This window comes from Musca autumnalis, unplaced genomic scaffold, assembly GCF_047663935.1.
Source record: "Musca autumnalis isolate F117 unplaced genomic scaffold, ASM4766393v1 scaffold_1, whole genome shotgun sequence".
In the NCBI taxonomy this organism is placed as follows: Eukaryota; Metazoa; Arthropoda; class Insecta; order Diptera; family Muscidae; genus Musca; species Musca autumnalis.
Genome location: NW_027411644.1, coordinates 18,029,042 through 18,046,948, shown reverse-complemented (window position 1 = coordinate 18,046,948; position 17,907 = coordinate 18,029,042). Strand labels below are relative to the sequence as shown.

Here is a 17,907-nt window from a genome sequence, read left to right as displayed (position 1 = left end):
GGGATTAGAACTTCGTATAAACAAGTAAAGGAATTCATAGTATTTTAAGTCTTATTATTTTAATTCGAATTCTGTAAAATGCACTTAGACCATGTTTATATTATAGCCTTTTGCAGGGTTAACCTTCTTTATGAGAATTTATTTGAAATACAAGCAATGGAATTGACATTTGAAACCCAGTGCTATTAATCTAGTAGTTATAACCTCGGCCTTTAGAGGGTGAAAACACTTTGGCGATTTAACTTGTTTGTTAACACTATAATTCTCGAAAGGTGTAACCAATTTAGTCCAAACTTAGGTTAGGTTAGGTTGAAAAGAAGGGCGCAAGTCGCCACATGTCCAATGGACATACACTTAAGCCAGAATAGGCCTGTTGTTCGCTCCAAACTTAGATCCAGTTCGGAGATAAACGATATTGGTCGTTCTTCGGGTACCTCATTTGCGATAGTTAAACATTTTTGTGTATTTGAAAATGTTGCCTTAATTACACTGAGCTTAATTACACAACACAACAAATGATTGATTGCACGATAATTCGGCCAGATTATGAAAGTGGACCGAAAAAAGAAGACACGTGTATCGGCGTTTTGAAAGTTTACGTCGGGAAGTAACCTAAATAGTTCCGCCCATTTCTACAGGATTTGAAATATTCTGGATCAGATTCCTTGGAATCCCTTCATTTTAGGTATAAAGTATCTTTGGAAAATATTACTGACAATAATGCGGGGTATCTTTTTATGAAAAAATTAACCCTCATGCGAGTCACTATACGGGTCTTTTTGTTCCCTTTTTTTTTAAACGCTTAAAAACTCCTTTAAAATGTGATCGTATCAGACCAAATACACCAAAGCTCAAAATCGTACCTAAAAGCCAGGAATCTGCCAAAAGTAAAATCACATTTTAGGTTTAATGTTGTACTTTATCTGAGTTTATTAAGTTTTGTCCCACAAAACTTCATTCTAGATAGAAGACGTCAAAGACAAAAATAATCTCCATCAAATTTCAATATAAGTCACCCAATACATGAAATATGTATTTGCAAGAAAATATATACATCAAGTTTACCAACAAAACACCCAAATATTTATCATTTATGCTAACGGGGCAAAATGTGCCTCATCGAAATAATGGTTTTAGACCCCAAGTATGTTTGGACGAAACGTGTTTTACACAATTTGGAGTCGATTGAGCAATGTCCGTCCGTCTGTCCGTCTGTCTGTCTGGCTGGTGCGCACGATAACTCTCGAACGGGAGAACCGATTCGATCCATAATTTGGTTTTCGTAATATTTTGTCCAAACTTAGTTTAAGTTCGAAGATGGGTTATATCGGTCCATCCTTCCGGTACCTCCCCCACAAAACTTCGAAAATGTTCGGAAAATGTGTACGTACGATAACTCTTGAAGGGAGAATTACCGATTTGGTCCATACTTTGCAAATCGTGAAATGTCTACCAGACTTAGATAAGTTTCCAATATGAACTCAATCGGTCCACTCCTTCGGGTACCTCCCGCACAAAATTTGGGATATGTTCAGTTTAGGACCTGCTCACGAATCGCCTTGGTTTTTGTTGCAGCAACTTGTATTCACTGTCCCCCATACTAAGGTACAAGTTTCATTAGGGGCAAGTCCATGCTTCAAAAAACCTCCCACACAAAATTTCGGATAAGTTCACTTTAAAACCTGCTATCGAATCACTTTGATTTTTGTTGAAGCAACTTACGTTCGCTGCTTCAATTACGATGGTAAACGTTTTTTCAGGGGCAAGTCCATCCTTCTTGAGAAAACAGGCCTATGGCACCCCCATGGTCTATGTAGGTCCATTCCTTTAAGCACCTCACCGCAAAACTTTTGAACTTTAATCCTAATCAACATTTTTCTCGGTTCATACGCCCAAAATTTTGAAACCCCCTAAATACATAAGTTTTTTTTTGGAAAAAAAAACTGTTTCAATTTACACAGGCTGAGGGTATATCTCTGTCGGCGAAGCCGACTGATACTTTTTTACTTGTTACTTTTTCAGAACGAATTATCTATTATTTGACATTTAGTGTTTCCAGACATTTAGTGTTTCCACAAAAAAATTGTGAACATAGGTCCACGTTTTGTTATAGCCCTCATATAACGGTACCTCCCGATTTCAGGCATTTTGACTTTTACTAAATTTTCTGGTCGAATTAGACCAAAACCTATCTCCGAACTTTACATGGTTTTCAATAGAAAATCTCAATTCGCTTTGCGTCATTTCCCTTGAGTCGTGTTTTTATACCCTCAGCATTTATGCTAACGAGGGTATATACACTTTCATATGGGCAAAATGTACCTCATCGAAATAATGGTTTTAGACCCCAAGTATGTTTGGACGAAATGTGTTTCAGACAATTTGGAGTTGATTTAGTCATGTCCGTCCGTCTGTTTGTCTGTCTGGCTGGAATGCACGATAACTCTCGAACCGATACGGTCCGGCTTTCGTAATATTTTGTCCAAACTTAGTTTAAGTTCGAAGATGGGTTATATCGGTCCACTCCTTCCGGTACCTCCCCCACAAAAGTTCGAAAACGTTCGGAAATTTTCTGCGCACGATAACTCTTGTAGGGAGTAACCGATTTGGTCCATATTGTGCACATCGGGAAATTTCTACCAAACTTAGATGAGGTTCCAATATAGACTCAATCGGTCCACTCCTTCAGGTACCTCCCACCCAAAATTTCGAAAAAGTTCACTTTAATACCTGTTTTGTTGTTGTTATAGGAACATACAAACCTACGTAGAAGCATAGGTTTGATGCTGGGTTGGCAGCCGCTGGCCGAAACACAAGGGTTTCGGGTCAATCCGGTACGATAGAACCCGCTGCCGTGGGATTGCATATACCTGCTTTCGAATCACTTTGGTTTTTGTCAAAACAACTTGCACTCGCTGCCTCAAGTACGACGGTAAAAGTTGTTCAGGGGTAAGTCCATACTTCTTGAGAAAACAGCCCGAAAGGTGTAAAAATCCCTATGGTACCATAAATAGTGGCTGGAGAGCTCGAACCGAATACTGTGTCCGTCCAGACTTTGGATATCGTAATATTCCTTTGAATATTAAATTAAATTCGAAGGTGGTGCTTATAGGTCCACTCCTTCCGGTACCTCCCCCACAAAAGTTCGAAAATATTCTCTAAAATGGTATGCGTGATATCTCATTAAGGTAGCAACCGATTTGGTCCAATCATAATTTATTTTCAAATGTTCAACATTTTTGTGTGGTTTATGGTCTGTTCGAGGATTCTTTGGAAATTTTTACCGACTGATACTTTTTTTCTTGTTTCTTTTTTTGGAACGCATCAACGGCGCAAAGCGAGGTCTTAGTATATTATAAGTTTAATTATTTCAATTCGAATGCTGTAAAATGCACTTAATCTAGTAATTATAACCTCGGACTTCAGAGGGTATAACTAATTCGATCCAAACTTTTAGTCAACGTATTATACCTTCCAAACATAGATCCAGTTCGGTGATTAACTATTTCGGTCCTTCATCGGGTACCTCCCCTGCGAAATTTAAACAATTTTTTGATAATGTGCAGTTTAATAACTTATTTAATTATTACCGAAAGTAATCCTTGTGTGCTTCTGATTACAATAATATCATTTTTTCTGTAGATACATGTAATATCTTGAGACAATGGCCCAAAATCTCTATGAACCCCCAACTGACGCCAACATAAACTACCGATAGGAATCCCAATCCCACGGCAGCGGGTTCTATAGTACGGATTGACCCGAAACCATATGCTTTTACGTAGGTCTCATGCTACTACAGCAACCGATAGGAATTATTCACTTAATTGTTGATGTCTATGGCATCTGCGATTGCCTACGTCTGAATGCTTGATAGGCTTGTTCATCGAGGGTTTAACTGTGTCGTTTTACCTCTCTTTCTATATCAAGAATATCATCTTTCCTGACATGTCTGGACGAGTTTGTGAGTGAGTTTTTTTTTATAATTGTTGTTGTTTTGTAGGGGGGGCGTATTATCCACCATATGATTGTTAGTCAAATAGTAGTTCATCCTTTCATAAATGACATCAGGGAAGGTACCTGACGCCATGATCGTGCAACCATCCGCATATGTTTCGATCTCAATGCAATCTGGAGGAGGTGGAAGGCAGAAGAGGTAGAGATTAAACAGCTCCAGAAATATCACCCCACCTTGGGGAACTCCCGGTTTCACTCTTCGGAGCTTGGACTTCTCATTCCTGAATTCCACGTACGACTGGCGACCACACATATAATTGATTATTCAACGTTTCAAACTTTAATTAGATACTAGACTGCCACCACATCCAGCTGTGAGAGATTCTACCAGGCCCCAAAGCTTCGGATAATTTAGCGTTCGCAACATCATCCATTGTAAATTGTGGTAGTTCATTATCGGCAGGAAGAGATCTAATGCGACGTAGTGCTCTTCCCTTCGCCCTGTCACTCCCGGACAACAGTCAGTGTAGCGCCGCCAAAAGTGAGAGCCTATCTTCCTTCCTCCCGGGGATCGAGAGTGACTTAACCTTTGGCCACAATTCATTTATTCCGGCTCCAAAAGTTGCAGCTCTTCAGATGATCTAATCTTCCAAATCCCCTTCTGGTGCGATCCTTCCTCAGTATGTTGTGACCATCACAACGTAAGCTGCAGTTGTTGTTGTGGCAACGCAAATATGTATGTTCGTTCGTGTATTATTTCAGATATCTAGACAGATAAACAAATGCAGCGTGTGGTGTCAATCGTCCCAATCAATCCCACGGCAGCGGGTTCTTTGTACCGGATTGACCCGGAACAACACAAAATCATCGTTCCGGCCAGCGGCTGCCACCTCAGTGTACATATGTTTGTATTTGTTTCGTTTTTCTGTGTTGGGAACAGCATATCCCGGAATGCCTGCTCCGAATTCTTTTGGTCCGTGCCGGGACAGAGGAAACCCCAGGACCAATATATTTGTGCTCAGTTTGTCACATCCGCATCTTCACCCACATCCAACCTTCGGTGAGATGCAATAGATGTCAGGAGTGGGTGCATCTAAGGGGTTGCTCTGGACTTGTCCACGTGAGGGACTACGAGTGGGTGCATCTAAGGGGTTGCTCTGGACTTGTCCATGTGGGGGACTGCTGCATGCTGCGTGAACACAGTCCCCAGTGAGTCGCCGTCGGATTACGAAACTCCCTCGTCGAATGACTACGAAACTCCCCCGCAGTCCCCTCGACAACAACCGCACACGCAGCCTTTAACACCAGCCGTTGTTGTCCCAATCCCAGAGAATGCATCCTTTTTGCAATTTAATTGCAATGGACTCCGAGGTAAGATCGAGGAAATAGTAGATTTCATGAGTTGGAAGAACATCAAGGTCGCTGCGGTGCAAGAAACCAAGCTCAACAACAACTGTAGCTTACAACATTGTGATGGTTACAATGTGCTAAGGAAAGATCGCTCCAGAAGTGGAGCTGGGGGATTAGCTTTCCTATTGCACCAGTCTGTCCAATACAGACCTATCTCGCTTGAGCCTGTCTCTAATGACCCGTACATGGAGTTCATGGGGGTAGCAGTCAGGTGTGTAACTGCCGAGATAGAGTCGCTGTACGTTTACATCCCGCCGAGAAATAGCTGTATCTCAGATTACGTGCCTAACATTAGCCCGCTTTTGTAAGGTCATAATCATCTGGTCCTGGGGGACTTTAATGCGCATCATGAGATGTGGCATTCGGCCCTCGGAAACGACCAGAGAGGTACAACGCTGGCTGAGCAGATTGACAGATCTACGTTTTGCACGGTCAATGAGGACGCCCCTACCAGAATTAGAGGAGAGTGTCACAACTCGCCAGACATAACCATCGTGTCACCTGGTCTGACAAATGACATTACCTGGCAACCCGTCATTTCCCTTGGATCAGACCATCTCCCCATAATTGTCTCCATTAGCAGACCACCCGATTTCATTACCTCTGAACGCCGTACATTCGTCAATCATAAGAAAGCTGATTGGCCGGGTTTCAGAGAGTTCACCAATCACCGCTTCAGAGAACTGCCCAATCCTTCTGATGTTCGGGTAGCGTTCCGAGACATCATCACTGCTGCAGCCGCTCGCCATATCCCTGCTGGTCGAATACCCGAAGTAAGACCAAACTTCCCAGCAGAGGCGGCGGGATTAGCAAATGATCGTGATGAGCTTCGCCGAAGGAACCCCAATGACCCCAGAGTCAGGGAGCTGGCACTGGAAGTTAACAGGCTGGTCGGCTAGCATAAGCGGAACAAGTGGTTAAATCATCTGAAGAGTTGCAACATTGGAGCCGGTATAGGTGAATTGTGGGCAACGGGTAAGTCACTCTCGAACCCCGGAATAACGGGTCACGTTTGGCGACGTTATGTTGACTGACCCGAAGAGGTGCGCAAGTTATTTCAATTGACAGTTTGTCAAGCACCCGAGAGTGATCAGGAACGCTAAATCATCCAAAGCGTTGGGCCCTGATGGAATCTCCATGGTAATGCTGAAGCAGCTGGATGAGCCGGCAGTGGAGTATCTCACTAAAGTTCTCAACTTGTCGCTATCCACCCTCATTGTTCCCGAAGTCTGGAAAATGGGCAGGGTTGTCCCGCTACGGAAGCCAAGCAAGGATATCAGCAAAATTGAATGGTCCAATGGTGTCAAGATGGCCAGAAAGGTAGAGGTTAAACAGTTTCGGGGATATCACACCGCCTTTAGGACCTCATTGTTTTACTTTACCGGTCTTCGGTTTCTTATTTCTGAATTCCACAAACGACAGGCCTCATCACAAATAGTTGATTATCCAACGTTTTATACATGCCTGGAACGAGGTCTTCCCTATATGCTCGAACAGCCTAGTATGTCTGACCTTATCAAAAGCTTTGGTCAGATCTAATGCTACCTATCATAACAGTTCTGTGGCCATGGCCTGTTCTGGTTAAGACCTCGGCTAATATGTGTGGGAATGGCATGCAGTGCTATTGGGGGTACAATTCTGCTTCCGGAATCCGTGTTTATAATCCGCAACTGGATGGCAAGCTCTTATGTTGGGGAGGAGTAACGCCTCATGTATATTTGCCACTGGTGGCAAAAGTAACATCGTCCTGCATGATTTACCTTTGCTAACATAAATGCCAAGGTTTCAGTGACGTGATCATCATGTACATTTTCCAGGCTTTGGGAAGTATTAGGGTGGCTAACGATAGGTTAAACAGTTTGCTCTGATACTGGACTCCTGATTTAGATGATTTTGCGTCGCGGATAACATTTGCAATAGGATTGGGACAGTGCAGGCGAAGTACGTTCTTTCCATCGCAACTCTGAAGACTGCAGGCGTTGTTCCACTTCTTTTCCTTTATAATCTTCCGACCGATAAAAAATTTAACATCTCATTGATCATGACACGGAAACCATCGCAGTTAAACTACAGCAATGTTAGTTTGCCATGAAGTGGAAAGCAACCGCGTATTGCTTTAATGACTACCTTCACTTCGTACATACGGTCTCCCTTTGGATCGTCTATAAAGACTTGATTGAGTTCATATATTAAAACCTTTTCTGTAAATTTTTACGACGATGAATTGATTAATCAGGTCTTGAAAATGTATTCGAACATTAAGATAAAGAAAGAGATAACCACATTTCTTAAAATGATTTTATTTATATATGTATTTATATTGTTTTTATTTTTTCATTTCGCAGTGGTCATCTCCGTTATGTTTGGCACTACTGCAAGCGAAAAAGAAAATGCCAACTTACATTCCGCCGTTACGGACTTTTCACAAATTGTACACAAAATATTCGAAAGTAGTTCGAAACTTATGAATTTTCCACCAAAAATAGCTAAAAAATATCGTATGAAAATTTGGACTGATTTTGAAGATAGTGTAGAACAGGCACTCTCCAAGGGATGTACAATTATTGATATGTATTTACAAATGTGTTCGGAATATCCCGATGGTCTATATGGCAAGTTGAAAGAAACTGAAACACCGCTGGATATGATTAAACGATTATTTGTGGATTTGGTGATTGCAGCTGGTGATACGGTAGGTATTCGTTTTTTTTTTCTATTATTCCGGAATTCTTTAAAATAGTTCCATTTCTTTCAGACTGCCTTCTCGTCGGCCTGGGCCCTATATTTATTATCCAAAGATAATAAATTACAGCACAAAATCTATGATGAACAACATGATCATTGCAATGTCCATGATATGCCTTTGGTAAAAGGTCTGGTCAAAGAAACCCTAAGACTGTATCCGGTGGCACCATTTATTGGTCGTTATTTACCGGAAGATTCAAAAATAGATAAATATTTTATCAAAAAAGATGTAAGTTATAGAAGAAGTAGGATTTTCTTCTCTTACCTTAATTTATTTTTTTTTTGTTTTTTTTTTTCTTCTCTCATAGTCTTTGGTGTTGTTGTCGCTTTACACGGCTGGTCGTGATCCCAAACATTTTCCTAAACCCCTGGAAGTCATGCCTGAAAGATGGTTACGTGATGAACATACCGGCGATTATAAAGGTGTTTATAAACCCCATGCTAGTCTACCGTTTGCCATTGGCAATCGTTCCTGTATTGGTCGTAAATTGGCCCTATCACAAATGCAATATTTAATAGCGGAGGTAAGTAATTCATTGCAAGTTAATGGAATTTTTCGTTGTCTAGGTCCCTTTATTGGCACCTACTTTGCAATTTAATAGAAAGGAGAGAAAGGAAAGCAGCCTTTCCAATGGAAACGGAAAGAGTGCTTCTATTGACGCTTTCCAATGGAAAGGGTGCTTATATTGACCATTTCCACAGTAAATGCTGCTTCGATTGACTCTCTCCAAAAGGACAGGGTGCTTCGATTGACTCCTTCCAAAAGGACAGGGTGCCTCGATTGACTCTTTCCAAACGAAAGAGTGTTTCGATTGACCCCTTCCAAAGGAAAGGGTGCTTCGATTGAACCTTTCCAATAGAAAGGGTGCTTATATTGACTTTTCCAATGGAAAGTGTGCCTCTATTGATCGTTTCCAGAGGAAAGGGTGCTTCTATTGACCGTTTCCAGAGGAAAGGGTGCTTCTATTGACCCTTTTCAGAGGAAAGGGTGCTTCTATAGACCCTTTCCAAAGGAAAGGATGCTTCTATTGACCCTTTCAGAGGAAAGAGTGCTTCTAATGACCATTTCCAGAGAAACGGGAGCTTCTATTGACCCTTTCCAGAGGAAAGGGTGCTTCTAATGACCCTTTCCAGAGAAAAGGGAGCTTCTATTGTCCCTTTCCAGAGGTAAGAGTGCTTCTAATGACCCTTTCCAGAGAAAAGGGAGCTTCTATTGACCCTTTCCAGAGAAAGGGGAGCTTCTATTGACCTTTTCCAGAGGAAAGGGTACTTCTATTGACCCTTTCAAGGGGAAAGGGTTCTTCTATTGACCCTTTCAGAGGAAAAGGTACTTCTATTGACCCTTTCCAGAGGAAAGGATGCTTCTATTGACCCTTTCCAGAGGAAATGGTGCTTCTATTGACTCTTTCCAGAGGAAAGGGTGCTTCGATTGACCCTTTCCACAGTAAAGGGTGCTTCTATTGACCCTTTCCAGAGGAAAGTGTGCTTCTATTGACCCTTTCCAGAGGAAATGGTGCTTCTGTTGATCCCTTCAAGAGGAAAGGGTGCTTCTATTGACTCTTTCTAGAGAAAATAGTGCTTCCATTGACTCTTTCCAGAGGAAAGGGTGCTTCGATAGACTCTTTCCAAAGAAAAAGGTGCTTCTATTGACCCTTTCCACAGTAAAGGGTGCTTCTATTGACCGTTTCCAGATGAAAGCGTGTTTCTATTGTCCCTTTCCAGAGACAATATTGCTTCTATTGACCATTTCTAGAGGAAAGAGTACTTCTAAAGACCCTTTCCGGAAAAAGAGGGCTTCTATAGACCTTTCCAAAGGAAAGGGTGGTTCCATTGACCCTTTCCAAAGGAAAGGGTGCTTCTACTGACCCTTTCCAGAGGAAATGGTGCTTCAGTTGATCCCTTTAAAAGGAAAGGGTGCTTCTATTGACCCTTTCCAGAGAAAATGGTGCTTCCATTGACTCTTTCCAGAGGAAAGGGTGCTTCGATTGACCCTTTCTACAGTAAAGGGTGCTTCTATTGACCCTTTCCAGAGGAAAGTGTGCTTCTATTGACCCTTTCCAGAGGAAATGGTGCTTCTGTTGATCCCTTCAAGAGGAAAGGGTGCTTCTATTGACTCTTTCTAGAGAAAATAGTGCTTCCATTGACTCTTTCCAGAGGAAAGAGTGCTTCGATAGACTCTTTCCAAAGAAAAAGGTGCTTCGATTGACCCTTTCCACAGTAAAGGGTGCTTCTATTGACCGTTTCCAGATGAAAGCGTGTTTCTATTGTCCCTTTCCAGAGACAATATTGCTTCTATTGACCCTTTCTAGAGGAAAGAGTACTTCTAAAGACCCTTTCCGGAAAAAGAGTGCTTCTATAGACCTTTCCAAAGGAAAGGGTGGTTCCATTGACCCTTTCCAAAGGAAAGGGTGCTTCTACTGACCCTTTCCAGAGGAAATGGTGCTTCAGTTGATCCCTTTAAAAGGAAAGGGTGCTTCTATTGACCCTTTCCAGAGAAAATGGTGCTTCCATTGACTCTTTCCAGAGGAAAGGGTGCTTCGATTGACCCTTTCCACAGTAAAGGGTGCTTCTATTGACCCTTTCCAGAGGAAAGTGTGCTTCTATTGACCCTTTCCAGAGGAAATGGTGCTTCTGTTGATCCCTTCAAGAGGAAAGGGTGCTTCTATTGACTCTTTCTAGAGAAAATAGTGCTTCCATTGACTCTTTCCAGAGGAAAGGGTGCTTCGATAGACTCTTTCCAAAGGAAAGGGTGCTTCTATTGACTCTTTCTAGAGAAAATAGTGCTTCCATTGACTCTTTCCAGAGGAAAGGGTGCTTCGATAGACTCTTTCCAAAGGAAAGGGTGCTTCGCTTGACCCTTTCCAGAGGAAAGGGTGCTTCTACTGACCCTTTCCAGAGGAAAAGGTGCTTCTATTGACCGTTTCCAGATGAAATCGTGTTTCTATTGTCCCTTTCCAGAGAAAAGTTTGCTTGTATTGACCCTTTCTAGAGGAAAGAGTACTTCTAAACACCATTTCCAGAAAAAGAGTGCTTCTATAGACCTTTCCAGAGGAAAGGGTGCTTCCATTGACCCTTTCCAAGGGAAAGGGTGCTTCTACTGACCCTTTCCAGAGGAAATGGTGCTTCTGTTGATCCCTTCAAGAGGAAAGGGTGCTTCTATTGACTCTTGTTAGAGAAAATAGTGCTTCCATTGACCCCTTCCAAACGAAAGGGTGCTCGATTGACCCGTTCCAGAGCAAAAGGTGCTTCTATTGCCCTTTTCAGAGGAAAGGGTACTTCTATTGACCCTTTCAAGGGGAAATGGTGCTTCTGTTGATACCTTCAAAAGGAAAGGGTGCTTCTATTGACCCTTTCAGAGGAAAGAGTGCTTCTAATGATCCTTTCAGAGAAAATGGTGCTTCCATTGACTCTTTCCAGAGGAAAGGGTGCTTCGATTGACCCTTTCCACAGTAAAGGGTGCTTCTGTTGATCCCTTCAAGAGGAAAGGGTGCTTCTATTGACTCTTTCTAGAGAAAATAGTGCTTTCCAAAGGAAAGGGTGCTTCTATTGACCCTTTCCAGAGAAAAGGGAGCTTCTATTGACCTTTTCCAGAGGAAAGGGTACTTCTTTTGACCCTTTCAAGGGGAAAGGGTGCTTCTATTGACCCTTTCCAGAGGAAATGGTGCTTCTATTGCCCTTTTCAGAGGAAAGGGTGCTTCTATTGCCCTTTTCAGAGGAAAGCGTGTTTCTATTAACCCTTTCCAGAGGAAATGATGCTTCTATTGACCCTTTCCTAAGGAAAGGATGCTTCCATTGACCCTTTCAGAGGAAAGAGTGCTCCTAATGACCCTTTCCAGAGAAAAGGGAGCTTCTATTGACCTTTTCCAGAGGTAAGAGTGCTTCTAATGACCCTTTCCAGAGAAAAGGGAGCTTCTATTGACCTTTTCCAGAGGAAAGGGTACTTCTATTGACCCTTTCAAGGGGAAAGGGTGCTTCTATTGACCCTTTCCAGAGGAAATGGTGCTTCTATTGACCCTTTCCAGAGGAAATGGTGCTTCTGTTGATCCCTCAAAAGGAAAGGGTGCTTCTATTGACCCTTTCCAGAAAAAATGTTGCTTCCATTGACTCTTTCCAGAGGAAAAATTGGTTCTATTGATCCTTTCCAGAGGAAAAATTGCTTCTGTTGCTCCCTTCAAGAGGAAAGGGTGCTTTTATTGACCCTTTCCAGAGTAAAGGATGCTTCGATAGACTCTTTCCGGGGGAAACGGTGCTTCTATTGACCTTTTCCAGAGGAAAAGGTGCTTCTATTGACCCTTTCCAGAGGAAAGGATTCTTCTATTGACCCTTTCCAGAGGAAAGGATTCTTCTATTGACCCTTTCTGAGGAAAGGATTCTTCTATTGACCCTTTCCAGAGGAAAGGATTCTTCTATTGACCCTTTCCAGAGAAAAGGATGCTTCTATTGACCCTTTCGGAGGAAAGAGTGCTTCTATTGACCCTTTCAGAGGAAAGGGTGCTTCTATTGACCCTATTCACAGGAAAGGATGCTTCTATTGATCTTTCCAGAGGAAAGAATGCTTCTACTGGCCCTCCTTTTATTTCTTTCAAGACTTGTTCCAACGCGTCTATAAAAAACTCGGTCAACTCGTTTATAAACAACTCGCTCAATTCGTGTATAAAAACTCGTTTAACTCGTCTATAAAAACTCTTTCCAACTACTCTATAAAAAAACTTGCTCCAATTCGTCTAAAAAAACTTTCAAACTCGTCTAAAAACAAATCTTTCCAAATCGCCTATAAAAACTCTGCAATTCGTCTAAAAACTCTTTCCAATTTGTTTCCGCCTCGTCCCAAAATCTGTTTCCAACTCCTCTATAAAACAGACTCCATATTTCAGGTCTACAAAAACCCCTTTAGTTTGTTAATTATGCATTGCCTTCGTTTCAAATGTTACCATTAATTGCAAATTTGGTTCTGTTTCATTTTCTTCCAGATTACCAGAAACTTCAAATTGAGCTGTGAAAATACAACACCAATCGAAAGTATACTGCGTTTGGTAACTGTACCAAATCAACCATTATTATTGGGACTTTGTCCGCGTATCACATAATTTTAGATAGGTTTTTTTTTTTGTAGTGTCTTAGAAAAATATTATTTGTAATAATAGAAAATAAGTTACGGTCTATTATGGTTATGGAATATCCCAACATGACACACTGGTATATAGACTGGATAGAATACTTTAAGATATTAATTTGTACAACCCTTAGTTTAGCTTAGAAAAAGACCAAAATCAAAATAAAATACACACATTTTCATTTATCTTACATGGAAACACAACGTTCTTTATTAAATATCGTCCAAGAATAAATTTATAAACAAAAATAAAAATATTACTATGATATGAGAGCCATTATCAAAACATATACGACAGATATTAAAAGTAATGCAATAACACCATACGATGCTGAGCCCCAACATATATAGCCAATAAGCATGGCTAGAGCTAGGAGTGCCAAGGTACGATAGGAGCCTAAAAATCGTAAACATAAACGGGCTGGTATGTCTTCTTCACATAACTCGCTAACACCTGAAACACGTGTTGAAACTGTAAGTGTTAAAATGAAAAAGAAAGACGATATGAAAGGCGTTTACAGTCGAACTTCTCTATAACGTAGCTGCAGGAACAAAGAATTCGTTACAAGGAGACTATTTTATGAGAAGTTCGACTGTAATTTACACATACCTCTGGGTTTTTCAAACCATTGTGCAGTCATGGGAGGATATAACAATTGATGTGTTATTTTTCCCAATATATCGGGACGACTCCAGCATTTGTTAAATTTGTCACCAAACTGTAACAAGATTAAAAAAAATTAATTTTCAATTATGCATAAAATTTATGTGACCTACCTTTCCATTTAAAACACTAGAAATTTGATGCAATAACCTCACCAAAACTGTGCATTCATGTGTTTGTATTGGTACTGTGGTGGGATCTATGCACGACTTCATGTGAGCCAAATTATTCATCATTTGCAGAGGGGAGACACGGGAAATATCCAAATAGTCACTGTTGTCATATATTGAGAAATTCAGGCTCTTTGAAAAACTTTGTCCCACAACTGGTTCCAATTGTTCCATGGATATATTGGGCAGTTCAACCTGCAAAATTTTAAAGTATTTTTTTATAATATTCTCCTCTTTCAATAAAGGATGTTTACCACTCACATTAAACATTTGACTTAATGAACGAACTGCCAAGTCAAGTATGTCAGGTATTTTACTAATCTCCTGCAGTTTCAATTCAGCCGGACTCATATCGGTAAAAACACTGCTAAACAGTTTTCTAAAGAAACCCAAAGAGTGGCGTTGTTCCATTTGTTCACGCCGTATAACAGCAATCTCTTGTCCCACATACATTCGTGATATGTGCACGGTCTTTATGAATTGTTCAATTTCCGATTTGATGGCTGTACCAAACATGGGTGTGTAAACATCTTCATGGTAAAAACTACCATCCCATTCAACAGAAGAAGAACTTGAGCTAAAATGAGTTTTGATTTAAACATAGAAATACTGTAGCGAAATAATACCAACCTTAAGAAAGTACTGTGTTTTCTGGGTGAATCCACAAATCCAATTGTATTGCCGGCATATGATTTTTCAGCATTGTAAAGTTTATGTGGCAATGTTGATTGGCTGAAGACCTTAAGAAGAAAATAAATAAAATGTATCAATAAAATTTATATTTGAGAAATACTGAATTACCTTAACCAAACGATGAAGCATAATGACATTACGCAGCGATGTAAAATCTAATCTCTCAAATCTTGGTAGGATATGCACAAATATTTGTGTATAAATGACTAAATTATCGACAATGAAGGAGTCAAAACGGCTGTTTATGGGTACTTCAATATTTGCCCCACTAGAAAAGAATATATTGAAGATTAGAATATAAGCTAATATTATCAATTCTTCTCCATAGCGCTTATTCAACTCGTCTATAGAGAAACGGTTTCAACTCTTTTATAGAGAATCGGTTTCAACTCGTCTATAGAGACTCGTTTCAACTCGTCTATAGAGACTCGTTTCAACTCGTCTATAGAGACTCGTTTCAACTCGTCTATAGAGACTCGGTTTCAACTCGTCTATAGAGACTCGGTTTCAACTCGTCTATAGAGACTCGGTTTCAACTCGTCTATAGAGACTCGGTTTCAACTCGTCTATAGAGACTCGGTTTCAACTCGTCTATAGAGACTCGGTTTCAACTCGTCTATAGAGACTCGGTTTCAACTCGTCTATAGAGACTCGGTTTCAACTCGTCTATAGAGACTCGGTTTCAACTCGTCTATAGAGACTCGGCTTCAACTCGTCTATAGAGACTCGGTTTCAACTCGTCTATAGAGACTCGGTTTCAACTCGTCTATAGAGACTCGGTTTCAACTCGTCTATAGAGACTCGGTTTCAACTCGTCTATAGAGACTCGGTTTCAACTCGTCTATAGAGACTCGGTTTCAACTCGTCTATAGAGACTCGGTTTCAACTCGTCTATAGAGACTCGGTTTCAACTCGTCTATAGAGACTCGGTTTCAACTCGTCTATAGAGACTCGGTTTCAACTCGTCTATAGAGACTCGGTTTCAACTCGTCTATAGAGACTCGGTTTCAACTCGTCTATAGAGACTCGGTTTCAACTCGTCTATAGAGACTCGGTTTCAACTCGTCTATAGAGACTCGGTTTCAACTCGTCTATAGAGACTCGGTTTCAACTCGTCTATAGAGACTCGGTTTCAACTCGTCTATAGAGACTCGGTTTCAACTCGTCTATAGAGACTCGGTTTCAACTCGTCTATAGAGACTCGGTTTCAACTCGTCTATAGAGACTCGGTTTCAACTCGTCTATAGAGACTCGGTTTCAACTCGTCTATAGAGACTCGGTTTCAACTCGTCTATAGAGACTCGGTTTCAACTCGTCTATAGAGACTCGGTTTCAACTCGTCTATAGAGACTCGGTTTCAACTCGTCTATAGAGACTCGGTTTCAACTCGTCTATAGAGACTCGGTTTCAACTCGTCTATATAGACTCGGTTTCAACTCGTCTATAGAGACTCGTTTCAACTCGTCTATAGAGACTCGGTTTCAACTCGTCTATAGAGACTCGTTTCAACTCGTCTATAGAGACTCGTTTCGTCTATTGGGACTTGTTTCAACTTCGTCTATAGAAACGCTGTTTAGCTCATCGAAAAAGTTGGTCCACAATTTTGTAAATTTCAGCTTTAAGTGTCATACGTACCTATTATTTTGCCATTCAAATGTATAACGCCATGGCTGAATATAGCTAAGCCATAATTCCAACACCACTGACATAGAACTATCCAAGGGCCATCTTCCAATTATACTTTTTATAAATGGATATATACGAGGCCGCATCATTGGTTGGGCCATTTTACGCAATGTTGCCATAGCAGTTTGATCCAAATTGGCGGAGTTTGCAAAGGAATGAGTTTGCTTAATAAGAATCCTTACAACACGAATAAATTCACTGCTTGGAAGATCCTACAATACACAGATGCACAAGGGATGTTTATGTAAAGCTTATAAATCACTTTAATGTATGATACCTACCCTTGCCTCATCCACATCATACCTCAACCAGGTATCGATAAAGAAATGCAAAACTGATTCTGTGCGCCATGCATGTGCCCTTGGTGATGCTTCCGGGCTACGTTGATTCATTTGTGACATATTATTTGAGCCCGACCCATAGAGTGATTGATTTGTTTGGGGTATCTTCAAATATTTTGGTGACCTTTTTGGTTGCAACTGTTGTACTGGCATTGGTTGTGGAGCCTTTACACTGGAACAAATATTGTTCGGCATGACCATTGCATCTGGTCGACTGGGCAAAAAATTACATAAATACTCAGCTGTTAAGAAGAAATACACAGTCTTCATGCGTTCGTTGTGTACTTGTAATGCAGCTGGATACATTTTATGCAAAGGAAATGTGGCATGTATAACAAAATGCAGCATATAATAGTCGAAGGCATTCAAACTCAAAGAGGTGACCTGCCTTCGAAAGGGATCTATATTAACTAAATCTGAATAGAACATGGAATATTGACCGGAGTGTATCAATTCTACTAATTTGTGCTGTAAAAAATGGTATATATTAGTTTATATGCAGATGAAACGCAGTAAACAAACTTACCGGCAAATGCTCCAAGGCTAAATCAAATTTGATTTGATCATTTAACAGGCGATAACATAAGCGAAACATTGGACCCATGGGCGAAAAGAAATTGTATAAAATATCGAAACATGGTGCAGAGTTCTCTTTAGTTGTTGTTCGCAACCCCCAGCCCAAGCCACCAGTTCCAATACCAAAGACTGAGTTAATAATGGTGGGAAAAAGTTCCTGAAGTTCTCGCAGATTACAGCGATCAAACAATATGTTTAATTCGTGACATCTATCAAATAGGGGGAAGCTTAACAATTCCAATATGCGATTCTGTAAAATATGGAGGAAAACAAGCAAGCCGAAAGCAAGATGTTTACTTTATCCAGTCTCTTTTGTTGAATTAAACTTACCCCAATATTCTCATTATAGAAAGCCATAATTAAAAATCTTTAACAATAATTGTAAAATTGTGTCTGATAAGTTATGTATTCTTTTTTAAAAATAAACATTAATAAAATAAAAAAATTGCAGATGAAATGTGTTTTTTTTTTTCGGTATCAACGCGTTCGACCAAACACCAAACAAACTTGTTCAATTAAGCGATTCATTGAGAGAAGCATACGAACTAGGTC

The 17,907-nt window shown here is 40.6% G+C and overlaps 2 protein-coding genes across 3 annotated transcripts in view; one reads left to right on the top strand and one right to left on the bottom strand.

Annotated features, from left to right (window-relative positions):
- Positions 1 to 13,424, top strand: part of sad (Cytochrome P450 family protein sad) — a 42,217-nt gene extending 28,793 nt beyond the window's left edge. The window contains exons 5-8 of the mRNA XM_073968624.1: positions 7,713 to 8,059; positions 8,123 to 8,341; positions 8,421 to 8,636; positions 13,083 to 13,424. Coding sequence (XP_073824725.1) covers positions 7,713 to 8,059; positions 8,123 to 8,341; positions 8,421 to 8,636; positions 13,083 to 13,199 — 899 coding nt within the window. The 3' untranslated portion in view covers positions 13,200 to 13,424. The remainder of the gene's footprint in view (positions 1 to 7,712; positions 8,060 to 8,122; positions 8,342 to 8,420; positions 8,637 to 13,082) is intronic.
- LOC141394349 (sphingomyelin phosphodiesterase 4) lies at positions 13,402 to 17,893 on the bottom strand. Of its 2 annotated transcripts, none has more exons than XM_073968615.1 (10): positions 17,686 to 17,893; positions 17,306 to 17,605; positions 16,720 to 17,247; positions 16,388 to 16,650; positions 14,861 to 15,020; positions 14,690 to 14,799; positions 14,321 to 14,636; positions 14,003 to 14,254; positions 13,836 to 13,944; positions 13,402 to 13,679 (listed from the first exon to the last, which is right to left on the bottom strand). In XM_073968615.1, the coding sequence occupies exons 1-10, from the start codon at positions 17,710 to 17,712 to the stop codon at positions 13,486 to 13,488; spliced, it is 2,259 nt and encodes a 752-aa protein (XP_073824716.1). In that variant the 5' UTR covers positions 17,713 to 17,893; the 3' UTR covers positions 13,402 to 13,485. The 2 variants fall into 2 exon arrangements, with proteins under 2 accessions (XP_073824716.1, XP_073824713.1); XM_073968612.1 differs by having other exon boundaries at positions 13,402 to 13,697; positions 17,686 to 17,889.
- Positions 17,894 to 17,907: the final 14 nt, after the last annotated feature.